A 23,365-nucleotide genomic window follows, 5' to 3' on the forward strand; every position below is an offset into this window, starting at 1 on the left:
AATTCGGAAAGGTGATTGGCTGTGGATCAGACTGTAAATGAGGGCTCCAGTGAAGGACATTTCCACCGGGTGACGAACAAGGAGAAGGCCTGAACCCAGATGCTAGTGCTCTGACGACACTAAAAACGAAACTTTGGTGACGAGGCAGCGATGGGGCTTGTCCGGCCAGCGTTTGGCGCTCCCGTAGTTGGGGGGCGCTGGTAAAAAAATGCTAGCGTGTAACAACAGACTCTCAGCCACGCCGACAGATCGCCCTCTAGTGATCTCACTGGGATACGACGCAGTTTGACGCGTTAACGTTAGTCACGTTTTACACCTAAGTGGCAGAGCCTCCGATTGAACCATAAACTATTAAACTATTTGTAATTGAAACTCTTTGGTTCTTTCGGTAAAGTCACGTAGGTATAAAATAAAAATAAATCACGACGTTTCGGGCGCAACACAAGCGTCCGTCATCAGGTGGGGAAGTTATTTAACCAAGGAAAGCCCACTGCATTATGCAGCTCTTTCTCAGAAGGGACCCGGCCACAAATGATAGCTCAATGAAGTGGCTTATCACGTGGAAGTTTATAACAGCCACAATATTTCATTAGACCTCCTTTGCCAGTACCAAAATATAATAAAAGAAAGCCGTCCCTTGGTGTGGACCAATCAGTTTCAAGGACAATGCAAATATTATCAAAGTATGTTTTTCGTTTGCATTTTGACTGCAGGTATTGTGGTGAATGCAGACATGAATCCTTGTAAAAAGGTTCCAGTTTTGTTGCCAGAAAAAAAGGGAAAACCCCTATTATTAGCCACAATACTCTTAGGGCACGTTGATTCTAAATGTGGAGGAAAAAACCAGAGGACCCAGAGAAAAATCCACACCACCACTTGGAGAGCATGGAAACTCCAAATATACAGGCGGTGTCAGGGTCGCAATAGAATCCCACGACGTCCTGCATACCAGGTGAGGTCGTTAACATCTCACCACTGTGGGACTGGACATCGGCACAAAATGCACGCAACCGCATCGCCCCACGCTCACAGTTCGCTGGCATGCTGTTACTGCATCAAACCACAGCTGCACGTCGAGGCATCCGTGCAGCCTCAACACTAACGCACTGCTGATGTACCACTGACCCCCCGCAGCCTCTACACCTCACCCAGAGCCACGCTGGAAGCACCCCCCCCCCCCACTTTGCGGTTCACGGTGAGAGTCACGCTCTACAGTGAGAGAAAAAAGCATTGGATCCCCTGCTGATTTTGTACGTTTGCCCACTGACGAAGAAATGATCAGTCTATAATTTTAATGGTAGGTTTATTTGAACAGTGAGAGCCAGAATAACAACAAAAAACTCCAGAAAAACGCATGTCAAAAATGTTATAAATTGATTTGCATTTTAATGAGGGAAATAAGTATTTGACCCCCTCTCAATCAGAAAGATTTCTGGCTCCCAGGTGTCTTTTATACAGGTAACGAGCTGAGATTAGGAGCACACTCTTAAAAGGAGTACTCCTAATCTCAGCTTGTTACCTGTATAAAAGACACCTGTCCACAGAAGCAATCAATCAATCAGATTTCAAACTCTCCACCATGGCCAAGACCAAAGAGCTCTCCAAGGATGTCAGGGACAAGACTGTAGACCTACACAAGACCATTCCCAAGAAGCTTGGTAAGAAGGTGACAACAGTTGGTGCGATTATTCGCAAATGGAAGAAACACAAAAGAACTGTCAATCTCCCTCAGCCTGGGGCTCCATGCAAGATCTCACCTCGTGGAGTTGCAATGATCATGAGAACGTCACCTCGTGGAGTTGCAATGATCATGAGAATGGTGAGGAATCGGCCCAGAACTACGCAGGAGGATCTTGTCAATGATCTCAAGGCAGCTGGGATCATAGTCACCAAGAAAACAATTGGTAACACACTACGCCGTGAAGGACTGAAATCCTGCAGTGCCCGCAAGGTCCCCCTGCTCAAGAAAGCACATATACATTCTCGTCTGAAGTTTACCAATGAACATCTGAATGATTCAGGGGACAACTGGGTGAAAGTGTTGTGGTCAGATGAGACCAAAATGGAGCTCTTTGGCATCAACTCAACTCGCCGTGTTTGGAGGAGGAGGAATGCTGCCTATGACCCCAAGAACACCATCCCCCCCGTCAAACATGGAGGTGGAAACATTATGCTTTGGGGGTGTTGTTCTGCTAAGGGGACATGGCAACTTCACTGCATCAAAGGGACGATGGACGGGGCCATGTACCGTTAAATCTTGGGTGAGAACCTCCTTCCCTCAGCCAGGGCATTAAAAATGGGTCGTGGATGGGTATTCCAGCATGACAATGACCCAAAACACACGGCCAAGGCAACAAAGGAGTGGCTCAAGAAGAAGCACATTAAGGTCCTGGAGTGGCCTAGCCAGTCTCCAGACCTTAATCCCATAGAAAATCTGTGGAGGGAGCTGAAAGTTCGAGTTGCCAAACGTCAGCCTCGAAACCTTAATGACTTGGAGAAGATCTGCAAAGAGGAGTGGGACAAAATCCCTCCTGAGATGTGTGCAAACCTGGTGGCCAACTACAAGAAACGTCTGACCTCTGTGATTGCCAACAAGGGTTTTGCCACCAAGTACTAAGTCATGTTTTGCAGAGGGGTCAAATACTTATTTCCATCATTAAAATGCAAATCAATTTATAACATTTTGACATGCGTTTTTCTGGATTTTGTTGTTATTCTGTCTCTCACTGTTCAAATAAACCTACCATTAAAATTATAGACTGATCATTTCGTTAGTGGGCAAACGTACAAAATCAGCAGGGGATCAAATACTTTTTTCCCTCACTGTACGTCTGTGGAGCCCAGCATGCAAAGGTGACTTCGAAAAACTGCGGAGAGCCAATATGAACGTTCTTGAGTGCGTGGAAGACTAGTGCAAAGAACCTGCCGTACGTCAGACGAAGAAGATGAAGGTGTCGTCATGCCATGCCAAGAAGAATAAGAATCCGTTCGGAAATCTCACAGTTGGTGCAACCAATCCGCCTTAAAAGATCGGCCCGAGGAATGCGCTTCTTCAAGTCAACCACCACACCGCTAAGTTTGCAGGGTTGCGACACCGAGAGCGGAACCTTGGAGACGAAGCGCCGATGGGGCTGTCCGACCGCGTTTGGCGCACCGGTGGTCAGGGGCGGGGACGCTGGTCAAAAAATGTTTGCGTGTAACACCCGACTCTCAGCCACGCGGACAGGCCACACAGCGTGCTGTTTCCCACACAACCTCTGAAAGTGGGGGGGGGGGGGCGTGGGGGGTGGGAGCTGTGCAGAGGCAACGGTGGCTTCCCTTTCGTCTCTGCGGCCACGCGCCACCCCCACCGGCGGGCTCGGGAAAGCAACGCCGCACCACCGGTGAACACGGTTGGCTACATATGGTGCGAAAGAGGTTCAACATACGTGCAGACATTGATATTTAGCGGCGCGTGAGACACATCCGGGACGATGCGCGACAGCGGAAGACGGGGCCCACCAGCAGAGTGGGGGAAAAAATCCGATGTGCCTCGGGAGGAAGAGAGCGCGACATATCACGGAGCGATGTGTTTGGTAGCTTCCTCCGCCCCTCGCGTTCGTTTTGTTTACTTTTCTTTCGCGAGTTCTTTGACGGAGACAATTCGGTGCGACCGGAGCTGCTTGAAAGGGTTTTTTTTCCGTCATGAGAGTTTTGAGATTCATCATTTCCGACGGGGAAAAGCGGTCGTGCTAAGCTTCGAGCATTGCATTGCGCTACGATCATGGCTATCCGAGTTATATTTCGAGCCACGAGTTATACGAGTGTTTGAGTGATATCTGAACCGCTCCTGGGTCATACCCGTCATCAGGCCACACTGTCCAGTTCGCTGGCCTCTGGTTAAACAACTTGTTATCCGACAGGGCATGGGGAGGCCTTTTTATCCAACAATGGATTAAACAAGGGATGACAATTACTGCTGTTCCATTCAGAAAATATGGGAGCACACCAAAGATACGGTATTTTAAGGGTAATCTGCTAATGGTGGTCCTAATTAAGGGAAAAACACGTGTTTATTATTTTAGTTGTATCATACAGCCAGGTGACAATTTAGTTAGGAGTGCAAGACTCACAAACAGGGAGTTGCAAGTTCAAGTCCTAGTCACACCAAACCGGCGACTAGGATTCAGGCTTTTATCACTCCGGGGTGGGTAAAATAGATACCACTTAGCAGGAAGTCAGCAGCGTTCTTCCTATGGAGATATTGGTCTCCTGTCAAGGGATTCCCACCGCTGTCTTGGGGGGGGGACACCAACAGAGAGGAGCATATCCCTGATCAAATGAGCAATCATCAGGGTCAAATATCCAGCTACCCAGGCCGTGAATCTCTATTCATGACTGACTGGTTGAATAAACTCCACAACATCTTAAGAAGACGCATTAAGGAAGGGACGATGCAGCGTGGCAGCAGCTACCAATACCCGCCATTCGCCACCAAGTGACGGTGGTGTCACCACGGTGCCTGTGCCAGGGCCAGGTGCACTTTGAGGGCACGTGAAAGTGTGGAAGGCTTGCTGACAAGAAGTGACAGGACAAACTCAGGTGCCACGGGTTGACTGACTGAGATGACTGGCAAATACACCAGCTGTCCCCCCTACTGCGCTAACAGCTAGCGCCAGCGCACTGTGTTACACACCAAGGACCCTCCCCCCCCCCCCCCCCCCCCCGAGTTCGATTTCTGGCCATGGCGAACTTCAGTGGCGAGCATTATCTATACACCGCCAAGACGCTTCACGGGGACAAAAAACCCGGTACTTTTTATGCACGTCACAGAAAGCGAGATTTCAGTTATTAATAACGCGTTTGTAACCTTCGCCGATGAAAGATTTAGCAATAGCATAATCATACATCAGTTGTAAAACACAATTTCTGTTTAATCTGTAAGTCTGTAAGAGAAGTAGATTACATTCTCTACTCTGCCTCGCTCACCCCCCACGACAAAACTTCCCTGCCGTATATAAAGTAGCGCCATAAACCAACCACACCACACAAAACACACATGTGCGTGAAGAACCCCTATGTCAATCCACTGCTGGATGATGGTGTCGAAGGGTTTAAAGGGGCTACACATACAGCAGTGACGTTACAATTGCTATGACGGCCCTTCCGAAGTTGACTTTTGCAGCAAGTGTGCTGTTAACCCTTTCCCATCCCGATGGCGTAGGCTCACGTCAACATTTTTACAACATAACTTTTTCGGTACCGAGGCTCCCACGAGGCCGTGCAGGAGGACGTGGGGAACAGTTTGGGGCCAATTATAGAGTGCGGTCGTGTCGCTACGGTTTGCTGAACTGAATACAATGTCTTTATAAAAAAAACGGCCCTATGCCTCTCCAAATAAAAGTAACGCTGAACCGCTTGTGCGTTCCGAGATTCAGCGGTGAAAAGGTTAAGAGGTACACGAATTCCACAATAAATTGCTACGGTTTTAGAGGTGGACTATTAATCGAGGGTAGACATTGGGTTAAAACTGGCACTTGGGGGTCTATGTGTTCTACTTGTCAACATAACAGAGGTTTAGGTCACATGGCCTAGTGACTCCACCCCCTGCCATGTGATCTGGCTGGGCGTAACCCCTCCCCCTTTTTAGCAACGTTGCTGCCGCGCGAGATAAGCCGCATTAATTACACAGGGAACAATGCATATTAATGTAACTGATTAAACATAACACATTTAGTAGTTGTGACAATACCCGAGCTTGAAATGCGTGTTGGGCATCCTAGGCCAAAGCCTAGGCACGTTTTCGGCAAAGTAAGAGACGCTTGTTTTCATATTCCTTTAAAACACATCTTCAACGTCTGATTAATTATTCAACGTGTTATTTTGCACGTAGGCTTCACGGCCGATATGATTATTTATTATTTTATTTCGGGTTAAATCGTGTAGGTGTAATGTCGAGTATCGTAGTTTAAAAAAATATGACGTTATACTGGCACGATTTAACCCAGGGGCTGGTAACCAGAATAACCACAAGAGCCATTTTTTTTAGAATTCGGAAAAATTATTTCAAGAGCTACAATGCATATGAAAACGAAACGATTCTTACCAAGGTTGACGACCGGTGATCTAATTGAAAATAAACTAATTACGAATCGCTTTATTTTGCCTTGAACAATCGGACCCGCTAGTTTTCGCGAGGAGCTTATTTTTGCGAAACGTGGAATTCGTCCGAAAGCGTTGCAATAGTCCCTGCGACACCCACGGACGCCGAATATAACCGATCAGCGTCCTCTCTCTCTACGGGACGAGAAATCTCAATCTCACCGCCGCACGCGGCAGGAAGGGAAGGCCGCCTCGCGAGGTTTCGAACGGCGCGGTTTTTCCCCCGTCATTTTCACGAAGGTGCACCTCTTGCTTGACGTAACAAACGCCGCGAGCAAAACGTGAAACACGGCAACCAGCAACGCTAACCCCGCGGCGCTCTCTAAGGTTAAGGCGCTAACGCCGCGCCAGCGTCGTGGGAGACAGGACGGAGAGTGGAGGCAACACGCACACGCGCGTGTACATATGCTCGGTGTGAATTATACATCGCCGTACAATAAAACAATACGGCGGCATCTGGTGACCCGCCGCTTTTTAACTCGATGGCGTTGTTTGCGGGGCGGCGATGTTGTGCACAAGCGTTTCGTACGTTTAATTATACAGAGGAGGGCCAGGCCCGCAAAATGACATCCCAAGACTTGGTTTCCGCATCCGCCATGAATATTTGTTGGGTGTCTTGTGTTTGTTATTATAAACACATCCACATAAATAATGGACATATTTAATAGGCTGGGATGGTAATGAGTCGTCGGATATGATCTCACTGGGTCAGAAAGCATTACGGGGATGGTTAGAAATGTCTTACCGGCGCCGACTTAAGCTTTCCCCGAAGCGCCATTTATACTTGGCCGATGTCTCAGTGCTGTGATGGAGAATTATTAAATATTAATCAGCCCCTAATTACAGAGTCCTCATGATCTTTAGAAGTTACGCGATGCGATAGAGGGGTGGGCGGGTTGGCGGGCAGCTGAGGGGGCCGGTATCGTGGTGTCAATGAGTCATCAAAGCAGAGAAGCTAGGTTCAAATCCGCGTCTCCAACAGTCTGCGATTTGAGCAGCTTCTCAAGTGCAGCTGGGTGAAACGGTGGTTAGTGCCCCCTGCACTATGAACTCGGGTGACCCGAGGCCAAGGGCGCCCCGCTGTGGCGAGATGTTAACTCCTTCGCCTGGTGTGCCGGAGTGCGTGGGTTCGATTCCAACCCTGACACTCGTATATTTTTTGGAGTGTGCATGCTTTCTCTCCCCGTGGTCGCGTGGATTTTTCTCCGGGCTTTTTCCTCCACATTTGTAAACATGCGAAATAGACACGACATGCGCGGACGCCTTCATCCAGCAGTGGATTTGTCACTTAAAATTACCACACCTCAAACATTTGAAGGGCACTCCCAGCGGCAGCGGTGCCTACGCGTCACATGGCGACTCAGCACCAGCTCTGCAGGTGGGAATTAGTCTTGCTAACTGGGCATTAAGTCTGCCAGTCGATTATACCTGCGTGGAATCCCCAATTAAGTAATTTGGGGGTAATTTTATGAACTGGGCAAACTTGCACCGTGATGCCAGCGCACAACGGCCTACTTGGTTCGAACGATGCCCCGGGATCTTTAACATCCTCCGTGTAGCAAGTGGAGCGTGTTTGTTGTTTACACACCCACAGCATTAACCAGGGTGACCCGGAGTCGAACCGCGGGTCTCTGCAACAGGCAGTGTGTGAAAGCGCCTCTGCCAAAAGTAGTGAGTTAATGGCCTAAACCTGATCACCTACGGTGCAAAAAGGCTATATCACTCTAAATTTGGTCTTTGACATGTGGCCTATTCCAGCTGAGAGTATAAAAAGGAAATTAGCCGAGTGACACTGGATGTACCTTACTGGGAATAAAAAAAGGGTGTCTCCATAAATTTTGAAAAAAATAATCCTATTGAAGTGACTTCAGAAATAGTTATGCGATATATATATATTCCAGGCTTGTTCTCTGACACGGGAGTTGTACACTGACTACTGCGAATGTCTGCATGATCGTGTATTCATTTCGTGAAATGCCGTTGAACTTGAGTAAAAGATTTAATGAAATTCAAGGCAGTTTCATATTTCTAATTTTTTAGAGTTGTAATGGAACATGATTACTCTTTTACATTCTTCAAATTACTATAACATGGCGTCCATAAAGTCATCATCCAGTTTTATAGAATTATAACTAAACAGCAGTTTCAGCCAAGTAGATGAATTGATAAACAAAGAAAACAAATCCCCTGTATGGCCTTAACAGACTGTTGGGTCCAGTGCTGCTAGCGAGTAGCACCTATGAAGGCCGGCATAGCACACGCGGAAGGGGTGAGAAGCCAACACCCACACTCGGCCACCTTTGTCTCCCAAGTACTGATGTCTGCACACCATACCAGGTACTCATTTAAGACCAAGTCGATCTAGAAGAATCCCAGGACCTGTGCAAGGAATTCACCACCGTTATTGGTTGCGAGCGATAATTAAACTCGGATCGCCGGGTTTACATCGCAGCGCACTAACCACTACACTGTCGCTTCCCCATTACCGCACTAAACATCCACGCATCCACCCGTGGTTTCGGCGACGCAAACACAGCATCGCGATTTCAGAGTCTCAGGCATAGGGTTGCGACTCTCTAATAGAGTGTTTCAGATAATATCCGTAAATCCAATTTCTCGAATTGCCTGAACTCGTTCCATGTGATCGGGGTATATATCAAGGTATTTTTTAGGCATGTCCGCGTGAACTGCGCTATTAGGAACACTGAGTTCCAACAAAGCTCTTCCATTCCATTGTCGTGAACGATGCATCATCATGCCTGTCAAGCCATTATCAGTGCCTACCTTAGTACAGACCAATTCAGACCTTATTGGTCACCCCCGTGCCCTTATACATATCAACGTTCATCCTACAAAGTCCCATCCCAGGGGAGAAACACAAACAAAAAGACCATTTTATTTTCTGCCCTTATTAAAACGGCTGTACGCCGTATGGACCGGAAAACTCAATTTCCCTGTAAGAGAATACGGGGTAAACCGTACGGGTTGACAGCGATGCATCATGCAAACCTTTGACACGGCCCAACGGTTTCTCTCGAAGCGGACGGCTCACCGACGCACGATTTTTCAGCACCAATGGGCCCCGAATCTTCAATGTTGCGACGCCGGTGTGAGACGCTGCGCGGTCCCCGCTGGTGGGTTTTTTCTCTCATTCATGCAGAAAACGCTTTCAAACCACTGCGCGTTCGAAGCAGGAGGGGGGGGCCAACGTCAATCAATCAGCACTCAAGCTCCCGACTGCGAAGACGGTCCAGGGCACAATGGTGCCCGAGCCCGTGCAGTGTCCTGACCAGCGCTACGCCACGCTCCGTCCATTCTCTCTATTGTAGTGCCTTAAACACGGCCTTCAGAGTGATGAAGTCTCCTTCCATCTGGAGCCATCATTCAACCGGTGGGGGATCCAAGTGGGGGGTGGTGGGGGGCGGGGGGCGATGGGGGGGGGGGTGTCTGCTGATAGCCCCCCCCTCCCCGTAGAGAAAATACATTGAATGCTTTGTATTATTAATGTAGTGTAGGGCGCAATCCACCAGGATCTGAATGACGTCCCTCACCGCCTTCTGAACCCGCGCGCTTAACCTTCAACAACGAAACTTCAGCCCTGATGATGATGAGGCTTGGAAGGCCGAATGGAGTTCACAAGAGGTCACAGACAAAACACCGGGACCCCACGCAGGAGACCCGCGGCTCGACTGTCCGCGGAGCTTCTTGGCCATAACCCCTGGCACCGCATCCGCACAGGAACCACGGCAGCAGCGGTTACGGATACTTGGAAGCGCAATCGGGAAATTAAAACCTCTCCCGTGTGCGACAGCTGTGGTCGCCATCAAGGACAGAAGCACGGCACGCAAAACGACTCAACGCCTCGATTCACAAACACGGAAGAGGAGGCATCACCACAGCAGCGGCGATGCGCTCCGCTCCTCCTGACGCAGTCATCCGTCTCAACCACCCCTATATGTAAAATTATAGTTGTTGCTCAACGTCAACATCAGCCATGCGAAGAAGATGGAGTGTCGGGCCCTAATTAAAATGCTTGAAATATTGGCATTGTCCTCCTCCTTGGGAAGTTTCTAGATCCGCCTCTGTCATTCACAAACATCTCATTCAGAAACATCCCTCCTTCCCAAGATATCGCACTGAAGCAAAGCACATGCGTTCATTCGTGCACAGCATCTTGTGATCACGCTTGGAAGCTTCATAAAGACGAATTGCACTGCATCGCCGAAGAGCCCACATTAGAGAAGAAGCCGAGACTACATGGCGTAGCAGAAACCCAGCGATGATGAGAAACGTTTTAGAAAATTAACTTACAAGCTCCATTCCGAAGTGCACCCACGCAGACGCAGCCATTACGTTAAGATCTACCACAGGCTGCCTGTGGTTAAAAAAAAAAAAAGACATGTTACCTAAAAAACGGGTTATCCACCGCAAAAAAATTACACACTTCAAATGAACAGACAGAAGAGTGGACGGAGGAAAAAAAAAAAACATGAGAAGAGAAAAAAAACACAACAGGCAAAAAAATTGATCGCTGTACAGTGTGCGGCATGCGTACTTGACGTGACCAGCAGGGGTCAAGGTGAACGGCTCACATTAAAGTCGGAGGACTCCACATGGCTGTGGGCCGACGTTATTTATAAGCGGAGGGGTGGGGTAGAACGGTAAAAATGTCGCCCCCTTTTCACTGATATAATCACCATCGCCGCAAATGCGTTAATTGCCAAGGTAAGGAAAGGTTAAGGCAGACCTTTATGCTATTATGCAATGATTCACAAGGGGAAAAAAAAAACATCTTTCATCTTCTAGTCTAGAAGATATAAATGCTGCATGGGGTCAGCTGCTAGCATTTTTATCTAAAATGTAGGCTTTTACGACCGATATTATGATTCATAATTAGTGTATTTTGGGTTAAATCGTGTGGGTATGAAGTCAATGATTTTAATTATGACCCTCCACTATCCAACACAGCCAATGAAATCGAGCTGTCCCGACCAATTCGGTTTTTCAGCAAAACTAGCAGGATGTTGAAAAGCAATCAAATTGTTGACAATTTTAGTTGGCATGCAGCATCATCAGACGTTAGCAACAGCTAAGCGAGAGCAGCTTTTCAACGTTTTGGGTATTGCTGAAAGACCAAATCAATCGGCGTGCCTGCCCACGTGACAACTCCGATTAGCACGGTTGATGACCTAACTCAAAATAAACTAATTATGCCCGCATTTTTGTCTTTACTTGCTTCTATCGTGTGCCTCTTCTCTAGTCACATCCACTGTAATCACAAAGAGGCCCACAGACTTGCTCAGAGAAACACAGACTCACACACACTAACAAGATTAATACACGTACATAGAGAACCAGATAATTACATGGAGGCCCAGAGATAAGATGTATATAGAGACCCAATGACTTACATCATCTTTGAATTCACAAGTCTCATGATTGCACGGGTTCAGCAAATTACACGGAGGCCCAGAGACATACAAGAAGACCCAGCCAGAAGACCTATTGACTGCACGAGGCTAGCTGCTCAGATTTGCTCCCTACATGCGCTTCTATTCTGCACCTCGTCTCTAATCACATTCACCAGCCTCACATCGAGATCCATAGAATTACTTAGAGACACATAGGCTCGCATACACTTACACGATCCATACATTGACATAGAGATCCATTGACTTGCTCAGAGACCCATACACTCGCATGATCCATAAACGTACATAGAGAGCCAGATATTTCACATGGAAACCCACAGATGTACAGAGATGCCCCAATGACTAGAATCTTCTTCTACGCCAGAAGCCCTGTTACTGCATGGGGATGGCTGCTCATATTTTCTCCCTCCATGCGCTTCTATTCCCTAGCCACGTCCACTGTCCTCGTTACACCCCATCCTCCCCCACGGTCTCCTTCTCCTCCTGCTGCTGTACACCGGTGGCATCTGCGTAGCCCAGCAAATGGTATCACCTTGGTCTCTACTCAAAACGTGCCAAAAGCCACGTTAAGTCTCGCCTCCCCTTACCTTCGAGAAAATTAGTAACCCCCGTTGAGGCTCTAACTTATTAATTCCTCCTCCTTGCTTTCAATTTGGCGCCGAGGTGGTGAGATGTTAACTCCCTCGCCGGGTATGCAGGGGGTCGTAGGTTTGATCCCAACCCTGACGCCTGCTGCTGTATATTTGCAGTGTGCGTGTCTCTCTCTCTCTCTCCCCGTGGTCGTGTGGATTTTTCTCCGTGTCCTCCGGCTTTTCCCTCCACATTTAGAATCAACATCACGCGTTTATAGAGTATTTTGGCTGCTATACATGTCCACGTGATAAGCCACTTGGTTGAGCTATCATTTGTGGTCAGGTCGCATTTGAAAAAGAGCTACGTAGCTCAGTGGGACTTACCTGGTGAAATTAAAATAGTTTAGTTTACATTTCCATAAATCCACCTTTTTATTCTAATCTGTCCTTTCAAACACTTGTATTGGTAGATGGCCCACTGATGTGCGACAGTCCTCTTACCGTCATCTCAACAGGTGATGGACTCCTGTCAAAGTGACGGCTTTCCCCAATCGACATGCAGATGCTTATAGCAAGCAACGTTGCTTTATCCATAATCGCTCCCTGTTATGTACGTGGGGTATCTATCGGCCAGTTTGCCAAATGTAATGTGACACTCAAGTAATCAAGCACTTTTTTTTTGTCTGTGTTTTACTTGTTGCCCTTCCGCCGCACCTCCGATAAGCGGCTATGTATGGTGCGAAAGAAGTTCATCGCACACGCATTCAATGTGGAGACTGAATCGCGCAAATAAATCGTTGTGTGCGAGACACTCCCCCTGCAGGTGTACCAGGTGCCTCGTGTCACGTCAGTACAGCAAGTAACCTATCAGCCCATGTGTAGAGATTTGCACGCAAAAAAAATCATAAGAGCATGTGCAGTACCCTTCAGGTACTGCACTTCCTTCCACGTTGCAGCTACGAGAAGAAGCGGATAAACAGGAACCTCCCGAATACGTCCTCAAGACACAACTGAGGCTTTCGAGAAAAAAAAAAATCAGTAATTACTCATTGCCCACAATACCTGCTCGCCCTTGCTTTATATTCTACCAGCTGACCTGAGCTCTTCCTCTTCGGCTCCACGAGACGTGGTAGCGCACGGAAAGGGGCTGGCACAACCCAATAGGAGGCGAACGGGCTGGGCCACATGTCCCAGGATGTCGGACCAAGCAGCCGAAATTTAATCAATAATAAAAATATGACTCGCAGCGACAATCTGACCACGGTGCACTTCTGAGGCTACACTCTCAACTGGTGCATCCGAAGTCCTCGCATTTGCGGGCAATCTCTGTAAAGGGCTTCCCCCTGCTGTCCAAAGCGAGCATCAGCACATCGCGCATTAGCAAACACCCACCCACTGTGTACCGAGTGGTGGGTGGCTGAAGGTCAGACGAGTGTTACTTGCGTCATCCCCATTAGAATGGCTGCAAGCTTGTACAAAGAGCATAATGTCAATCCACTATGAGATAAAGGTCTTCCCAAGCCACGTAAGTCACGGAGCATTCTCGATCATACTTCACCACACTGGTCAGCGTTAGTTGCTGATGGGGGGAAGCCCAGGACCGAATAGGATATCACACACCACTGATGTTAGCCATGGACCGCAAACAAACCCGGGTAACCTGGGTTCACAGCGCTGTACACCAACCCCTGCACTCAAGGTTCAACCAGAAATAAACTAAATAGCTTCACACATAGAACACAGTCTTGCAACTGAACGCACCGACACAACTTCCACAACCTCTACCAAATACTATTACTTGTACCAGGTGGAGCAGGCCACATGTTCTACCTGGATAGCTCTTGCCTATAATCACCTGGGGCAAGCCAGCAGTATTTGTTTAACGGGTCACACACTGCTGGAAAGACTAAAGTGACCGACCTAAACCTTATTACATTTCAACCTTATTATCACCTTAGCATTCAAACTTCCAACAATTCCCTTGCCTGCCAAAACTATTCCCGACCAAGTCAATGATCCGCCGTTCACTCGATCCAGAAGTCCAACACCACTTCCCCTGAAAGGAGGAGTGTGCTCCAGCGCATGGCACCACGTGAAAAAAAAAACCCGTCATCTAACAACAATGACCGCGGGCCAAGAGAAGCCCCACTCTCCCCCCCTGTCCCCCACCCGTACCGTCAATGAGTGCCTGTGTGTCCGGATCGAACGCAGGCATCCTGTCTTCATCGTCCAGCGTGTCCTGCTTGTCTCCCTGGGCGTCTCGCTCCTGTGGGGTGTGAGAAGGGGCAGCACGGTCAGGAGGAGAGAGTCTGCGTCCACAGCACCCACCGTTTACTTGTGTTCATGAACAGAAGGCCATGAAGCATAGTCAGCGAAGGACCGCTGTGCCAAACGTGTGTGACCTCTTGCGAAAGCATTTTCATGAACTTCTCTTGATGCCATACCGGTGTCTCGAGTGATTGGTTTGATCCACGTATCATGGGGGCGACCGTGATACGTAGATCTACGCCTTTGTTCCTCTTCAACAGATACAAAATGCATAAGCCCAGATATTTTTTAACAGGGCGTAATGGTGGCGAGATGTTATCTCCCTCGCCTGGTATGCAGGAGGTCGTGGGTTCGATCCCAGCTCTGACACCTGTATATTTGGAGTGGGCACGCTCTCCCCCGTGGTCGTGTGGATTTTTCTCCAGGTCGTCCGGTTTTTCCATCCACATTTTATAATCAACACATGCGGTTAGAGTATTTGGCTGCAATAAATTCCACTTGATGAGCCCACTTCATTGAGCTATCATGTTGTGGCCCGGTCGCTTCTGAAAAAGAGGTAATAGCTCGGTGGGCTTTACCGGGTAAATAAAAATAGTTTAATGAGTAAACCTCCCCCACAATTCCCACACTTCTGCTCTACTTTCCCATTTCCAAACGATGCTGTCTCCCTGTCGACTTTAGCTGTCTGTTTAAATTTCTCACTCTAGTCTATAAATCCCCCCAAGGTCTTGCCCCGCCCTATCTCACTTATCTCAAATCTTACTCAGTCCCATCCCGTCCTCTACACGCCCAGTGGTCTCTACTGTCCCTCTCTATGCCTCCCTCGCCTTGTGCCCAGTCTCGCTCTCTCGTTCCCCTCCACTGGAAACAACTCCCACTGCACCGCATCAAACAATCATCTCCACGATAGCCTGCAGCTTCCCCTCCTTCCTTAAAACAACCACCATCTCTTCTACTGAGCTCATCCTGCCACTGCTACTCCCTGCCATCACCCCCCAGCTACGACCAGGCCTACCCCAACCCCTATCACTAGCCCTATCACTCCCACTATCACTAGCCCCATCACTATCACTACCCCTATAAACATAACTACCCCAACCCCTATCACTACCCCTATAACTCCCACTATCACTACCACTATCACTACCCCTATAAACATAACTACCCCAACCCCTATCACTACCCCTATCACTAACTTTAAACCCTATCACTAACCCGAACAAATACCCCAACCCCCTATCACTACCCCTATCACTACCCCTATCACTAACCCCAACCCACAACGCCTGGGTGTCCCGTGACCACGTTCCCTCCCGCCAGCGAGCCTTTCCACACTTCACGCAACAGCCTCAAGGTAGTGCACCCAGTCTGGCACAAGCGCCGACGCGGTGACGTCACTGCACCACACCCGGCGACGGACACTGCGGACACTGCTGCTGCTGCTGTTGTTGTTGTTGCGAGCGGTCAACTCGCCTTGAGGTCGTCCTCCACGTGGTGCGCGTCGTCCTCGTCGGTCTCGTCGCCGACCTCATCGTCCACATCGTCGTCCACATCGTCGTCCACGTCGTCCTCCACGTCCTCCCTGGGTTCGTCGTCCACCTCGTCGTAGCGGAGGTCCGGGAAGGGCTCGGCACCTTCCTCGGGCGCCGCGGGGGGCGGCGGAGGCGGCGACTCGCCCACGTCGCCCTGAGGTCAAGCGAGATCGCGGGACGGACAGCGTCAATCTTCCACACGCAGACACTGATGAATTGGCCGATAACACCTTAATATATAGAGGACTGCAGATCATGGAGAATCATTTTGTGCCAACTCACTGCCTGGCGGCTGACTTTCCCGCTTGTTCTTCGCGCCCCCAAGTCGTTCTCTCTCTTCCAGAGCGATCGAATACCGGCGTATCTCACTTCGCGAGCATTCTTTCCCGGAGAATTCACCATCACGAAAAATTCGAATTTAGACCAAATGTGGTCACAAAACGAGCAAATGCTTGCGTAACGAGCGGAGGCCGATCTATCAAACACGTTCCGTGGTGGCAGGGGGTGCACTGCAGCATGCGCCTGTTTACTAGCTGGGAGGCCTCGTGGTGGCACTAATGGGGGGACGGGATAGGTAGGGTGGAGGGGAGGGGTGGAGGCGCTAATTAAATGCAGAAGCCGAGGACAGGTTACTGCAAGCACTGTGGTTATTCACGTGTGGGAAGTGTTACATTTGATGTTTTATTACTCTATTTTAAAATTCTAAGCTGTATTCCTCACGTGGAAAAAAAAGAAATGTTGTTCAAGAGAGGAACATTTTTGGGGCTGGAAGGCAAACTCGGCTTTTAACGTGGGGGTCAATGGGAAAACGACGCTAGATTTAAAGCTTTCGTGACTGCAAGGATCCATACTCTTTGGTTCTATTCGGTAAAGTCACGTAGGTATTATTTACCTACGTGACTTTACCGAATAGAACCAAAGAGTATGGGAAAACGACGATCGTTTGACGAGTTCTCGCTCAACGAGACAGGTTTGGCGGAACGCATCTCGCTCGTTAAGCGAGACACGGCCTGCACTATAATTTTAATCCTGCACCAACACATATCATCCGTGTCCCAAGGCTTTAATACCTGCCAGGGAGAAATCTCCGTCTCGTTCCTCCAACACCGCTTCGCTCAAAGCAAACGTCCTCTTATCGTCTCCAAGAGATGGATTTTTTTTTGTATGTGTAAAGATGTAACAAGAAAAACCTAAACAGCTCTAATTTTGCAGTTACCTACCAAGGTTGTGCTGAACGAGCGGAGGCCACGGCACACTCTGTACAAAAACTCGTACGGGACTCAATGAACAAAACTATGAAATACTATACACATTCACCACAAGAGGGTGGCTTAGGACATGTCATTCACTCGCCATGTGCAACTCAGAAAATGTATTCATACTGCAGGAATCCAATGAGCTATAAAGCTCTTTTTTCACAGATGTCCAGTAGGGGGCAAATCATATCGTCACAACAAATACACAAAAAATGATACGAGTGCTAAGTATAAGAGATGTAAGCAAATCGCTTAAAAAAATGTATACTAAAACTAATTTTTTTTTAATCTTTATTCTTTGGTGCTTTCGGTAAAGTCACGTAGGTGAAAAAATAAAAACAAATTTTTTTTTTTAGTGCTTTATTTATTAACTTTTTCCACCTACGTGACTTTACCGAAAGAACCAAAGAATATGGATCCTTGCAGTCACGAAAACTTAAAATCTATTTTTATCTTACCAGATAAAGCCCACTGAGCTATTAGCTTCATTATCAAAAGCGACGTGGCCACAAGCGTGCGGTCACGGTTGGAATGAATTGCCCGTGATGCTGGGGGGAGATCCGGAGATGAATGGGACCGATCAGCGCGAATGCGTCTTCCTTTCTCAAGCGAGCGGTACGGGCCGGTTGGCGGCGCTCATTTCCAGCGGCAAAAATGTCAGGCTCAAAAACCATCCTTCACTCCTCTCCGCACTAAGACGGACTGCCGCTCCATGGACAGCGGTCACATTCAGATGCTTATATATATCCAGAATTGTAATTGAATGTCATGCTTCACTTCCAAGATTGGTTATCTATTACAAGCGATGACAGCAGAACCAGGGTTTAGTCACATGCTGCTACTGCATTGATTGGAACCCAGAATCTCAACGGGGCCAGCTCGCAGCCACCCGGCCGCCGAAACGAGGCGTTTGATTCTCAGGGCTGGAATTTATCCAAATTAAGTCCCAGAAGGTCGGAGGAAGACAGCAAATTGAGCCCATAAGCAATTTGATAAAGCTGACGCAACTGGGACTATCTAATGCAAAGTCCTTGAGTAACATCATGAACAGGGCTAAATAGAAGACCATGATCGCAGACATCTTTGAGAAGGGATATGGCAGAGAGAGGGAGAGAGGTGTGAAAATAAGTTTTAACGTAAGAGGTTTTTTGAGTTAGATCACGTAAATATAAATGTGTCACTAAAGCCGCCACCACCCGACACAGCCAATGTGTAAAGTGTATCACGTAAGCAAGCAAAAGCCAATTGGTTACTCGTTCAGCACACCTGTCTGTTGGAGAGTTGAACGACACATTCATTTTCATGCGATCTAACCCAAAAAAGACCTTTATCACGGATAATATTAGTCGCGAAAGCCTACGTGCTAAACTAAATTTTATGTGCTGGTCACCTGTTTGAGACCATAAACCTACGAGAGTGGTTCAGAGGTCAGAGTGCTAACCTATGAGCCACCCAGACACTCCGCAACGAAAAAAATGCCTTTAAATATTGTAGATGGGAAGCGGGACACAGGCAAATGGGGGCCCAGGTCGAGCGAGTCGATCCTTCACCTCCAGTCTCAGCTTCTCCTTGATGCCCTCCCACACAGACTCCTCAAATCCTTGCAGGTCCACCGTCTCAGCTCCTCCCAGAAAAGTCTGCAAGCCAGTCAATTAATTACAATTCATAATAATAACATGATGATGTTTAAACACGTATAGATAATATTTTTTAACAATTCAGTAACCTATTTTGAGCGCTATTTCAGAAAAAATGCATCATGAATGGGACCTGACACTTGTATTCAAGTGCCATGTTTTCACTGATTTTGCCACTAGATGGCAGATGTATCATGTGATCAAAGAGTGATACCCTCGCACAACTGCACATTAGTAATGAATGATTGCATGTCTGTTGAACTTCTTTCGCACCGTCCGTAGCCAACCATGCTGATGAAGTGACATGTTTCAAAAAAATTATTTGTCCTCTGAGAGTTAAAGACACGTGCAATCTACCGAAATACGAAGCTGAGATACAGCGGCATTTGTACAAATCTGGGCGATGTTGACAAATGGGTGGGGAACTGCTTGCAACGAGGTTAAGTTCATGTTTGTAATCTAAAGCTGCAGCTCTGTCGATCCATTGCTGGATGAAAACCCCTCCATGCCTGTTCTTAAATAAAGGACTGACTAATGAGACGATGGCATCCATATGCGCAAAGTCTTAAACTAAACTATTTATTTTACCAGGAACGGCCCACTGCACTAGATAGCTCTTTTTCAGAAGTAACGAATGATAGCTCAACTAAGTGGCTTATATCATGTGGAAATTCATAGCAGCCAAATACGCTAAACGTATATTTATAAATGTGGAGGGAAAAACTGGAGGACCCGGCGAAAAAATCCACACAACCACGGGGTGAACATGCAAACTCCAAATATACAGGTGTCAGGGTTGGGACTGAACCCACAACCTCCTGCACACCAGGCAAGGGAGTTGACATCTCGCCACCGTGGCACCCAAGATGTAGCCGTGACTCAGGTCTGCCAACAGAGATGAATGTCACCCCTGAAGTGCGTTGTCTCAACGGGCTCTTGCTCCGCAGGACAATAACAAATTTTTTCTCACAACTGAAATAATCCGAAGTGAAAAAAGAAGCCCCTTTTATTTGACACTGTAATGTTTGTGCTGGGCTAATTGAACTTTCTACACTCGAGAAGCTTGCTTAATATCTCGTTCTTATCTGCCATTCATTACGTGGCAGCGAAACCATGAGCCTGGACTCGCTCCTTCCACTCTCTTTCTCTGGTCATGGTCACTGTTGCCTCGACAGCCTTAAATCACAACTGGCTGAAATCTGAATTCAATTTAAACAGGAGTGCTGGCTAACACTACATTAAACACATTATTTGGCGGTGCTGCGGCAGCAATGGCAGTGCACAAACAGAATTATCAACAACAAAAAACTCAATCTTTAAAAACACTGTCTTAAAATGAAAATATATATTATATTGTGCTGTGAAGGGCCATTGCCCAAAATGACCTCGTATATATATATTTTTTTATTTTAAGGCAGTGTAATTGACGAATGTGTTGAGTGTTTTGTGTGTATGGTATTAGTCCCCCGCCCACCAATATGCCCAGTAACCTAACCCCCCTCTCAATCTCGAAAAAAAAATATCGGCTCTGGCCTTGCGCACGGTGCGCAGAACGCACAGCGGATGCCTCTCTGTCGATCATCGAGCAACACTTGACAGCGCTCAGCAAGACTGCTACAACCCAGCACATTGAGGTGACGGTTCGGGAAGGGACCTCATCATCCAGCAGTGGATCGGTCAAGGAATTCGACGACGACGACGACGACGACGATGATGGCTCAGCGAAAGAAACGGCGGGTGGGGCGAGGCAGCGCAAGCCAAACACGTGCGCCGCACGCGTCTGCCATCAAAAGAGCGGCGACCCCTTCCGCTGCCCCTGCGACCGCGCGTCTTGTCAAGGCCGCACAATGGTCACAAACCTCGGTCTGGGGGTCACGGCACTTTGAGCACGTGCACAAGCCGTGCGGGCGCACGCCCAGGCGCTCCGCAAGGCACGTCAGTAAGCCGGTCGGGCGACGTAGATATAAATAGTGTGGTGGGTAATAAAGGAACGACATTGTGTCTGAATTTGAAAAGGCACTTCAGATACCTCTGCCTGAGACGACCGACACCGCCACTGGAGATGAACCGGTGGCCCTTTTTTTATTATTATTATTATTATTTTCTTTACGGGAACAACATACGTTCGTTCGGGGCCGGGTTGCTCACGCCGGTGAACGTGCAAAGATGACGACGGTAGCGTCACGCCCGCGCGACGCTGAAAGGCGAGCACAGAAGTCAGGGATTTTCTCTTTTTTGTTTTTTTTTAAAGTAGAGCCAAAATCCGAATCGTGTTCCAGTCGAGGGGCGGTGCTGCAAACGACGTCACAGCTCGCACATGTACGAGTTTAAAGATAACCCATATTTAGCTTCATTGCAACACTTTACCGTATAATGCTACTAGTTTTTATTTTTGTATCGTCTCCCCATGGATGAATGGATTGCAAAATAAATAAAAAAAAAATCACTCAACTGAATCCGACTCTCTTAAAAAAGTCTACTTTCTAGACAGTGAGATCTTGTGGGTTATCGAGTTTTTTTTTTACCAGGGCATCCCTCAACTGTGCTATCAGCATTGTCAGGAGACTAACCAGGTGTCCATACGGACCCCTCACTGTTGTTGCAACAGAACATCACTTCGTGCCAAACGGGTCCTGGCAAAAAGTCACTGCAACTGGCTTCTTTATCCACACGAGGTGTGTGGTCTTACATCATGCAAATGGTGCTCATCACATTGCGATGAAGCTCAAATAGTTCATAAGGTTTTTTATTTATTGCACATGCATAATGTATATACACAATGTACATTATGTTAACTGTGAATAACCCAACTAGTAATAAATATCCATTGTAATTTATATGACTACATTAACCCCCCCCCCCCCCCCCCCACCTCTGGTCCTCACATCTGATTGGCTCACAGTAACAACATCACATTTACCCCTCCTCTATTTAAGACCAGAACAGTAGGAGAGGATTTCTCCATAATTCTGGCTGTCACCTGATGAGGCTGGTTATAACTGGTGGCGAAACGTCGTAGTCGAATTGTAAATGTTGTGGGTTTACTCTCCAACGCACCGGTGTGCTGTACTAGTAACTAATTGTCGTGTTTTGTTTACGTCGCAAATCTTACTAATTGGCTGTGTCGTGTGGTGGAGGGTTTAACGACACATTTATATATTTACGCGATCTGACCCATGAAAGCCTCTATTATGGCCCCTTTAGTCAACCGACTTAAGGAAGTCGGCCGCCGATAAAGATGAGATCACGATTGTGTTAGCTCCCTCAACCGAAGCATACCTGCACCTCAACCTCTGTGACCTCCCCGTCTTCATCTGCATCCAGCTCTTTGTGGGCCTGTAACTCCTGCACGGACACGCTGGAACACACGGACCACACCCGCAACAAATGCACCCGCCATTCGCCACCGAGAGACCGTGGCGTCAACGCAGAAAGAATTTAAAGGGGAAAGCAGGAATCAGATTATACATGTTGTATTGACTCTTCACCCCTTTCCCGTTCCGATGACGAGCGTGTACGTCATCAATTTTTCTTCACGTCATCAACTTTTCGTCCGATTCCATTCAAAACTTAAAGCGAAACTGAAAGAAAATGTAAAATAAAATAACTTTGTCGGTACCGAGGCTCCCACAAGGCCATGCGAGAGGGAGTGTGGCACATTTTGGTGCCAGCTATCATTGAGTGCAGTCGTGTCACTATGGTTCTCTGCGGCGAGTACAATGTCTTTAAAAACAATGGCACTACGGCTCTCTAAATAAAATGAACGCTGAGCTGCCTGTGCCTTCCGAGATTCAGAGGTGAACGGGACCCACTCTGCTACTTACGGACGTCTCGGAACGGGTAAAGAAGGCCGCGCGAGCTTGGGCAGAACACATCACGGCATGGGATGATGGCCGATGGACGAGACCACAGATGGATTGGCGGTCAAAGAGAGGGCACAACGCCCACGGTGACGACTACCGTTGATAAGTAGTAATCGCACTGGCCCACGTGCAGAACCAATATGAATTAAGGCATTGCAAGAGCCGTGAAGGATGGCAACACACACGAGGATATTTATGATCTTCGTGCAGCCGATGTTCATGCAGAGCAACAACTATACGTTGAGGTGGCGAAGCCAGATAATTACGTCATGAGTAGCAGAGTGTATTGCTGTGCAGTTGCCTCCTTCGTATTTGTGAATCGGGCATTGAGTCGTCATGTTCCAAGGTCTGTTCTAGGTGATCAGTCACAGCACAACGGATTTTCCATTTGCGCATCAAGTATCTGGATCCGCTGCATGATGTGTACAAGGGGATGTGTAGCGGTTAACGCGCTGCGCTACAAACCCAGTGACCCGAGTTCAATTCCAACTCACGGCCAACACCAGTGACGATTATCTGAACCAGTCCTGGGCCTCCCCTAGGTCGACTCAGCCTTAAATGAGTACCTGGTACGGTGTAGTAAAAACATCGCCACTGGGGGAACAAAGGCGGTCAGGTGTTGTGCTGGCCATCCACCCCGTCGTGTACCAGGGCTGCAACGTTG

At 47.9% G+C, this 23,365-nt stretch overlaps 1 protein-coding gene across 1 annotated transcript in view; it reads right to left on the reverse strand.

Annotated features, from left to right (window-relative positions):
• PRKCSH (PRKCSH beta subunit of glucosidase II) overlaps positions 1-23,365 on the reverse strand; it is a 102,900-nt gene that overhangs the window by 63,848 nt on the left and 15,687 nt on the right. The window contains exons 8-11 of the mRNA XM_032966262.2: positions 22,118-22,196; positions 18,752-18,838; positions 15,887-16,099; positions 14,321-14,411 (exon numbers count right to left, since the gene is read on the reverse strand). Of these exons, the coding sequence (XP_032822153.1) occupies positions 14,321-14,411; positions 15,887-16,099; positions 18,752-18,838; positions 22,118-22,196 (470 nt within the window). The remainder of the gene's footprint in view (positions 1-14,320; positions 14,412-15,886; positions 16,100-18,751; positions 18,839-22,117; positions 22,197-23,365) is intronic.

Source organism: Petromyzon marinus, chromosome 35 (genome assembly GCF_048934315.1).
Source record: "Petromyzon marinus isolate PM22_M1 ecotype Great Lakes invasive population chromosome 35, UKy_Petmar_22M1.pri1.0, whole genome shotgun sequence".
Taxonomy (NCBI): domain Eukaryota; kingdom Metazoa; phylum Chordata; class Hyperoartia; order Petromyzontiformes; family Petromyzontidae; genus Petromyzon; species Petromyzon marinus.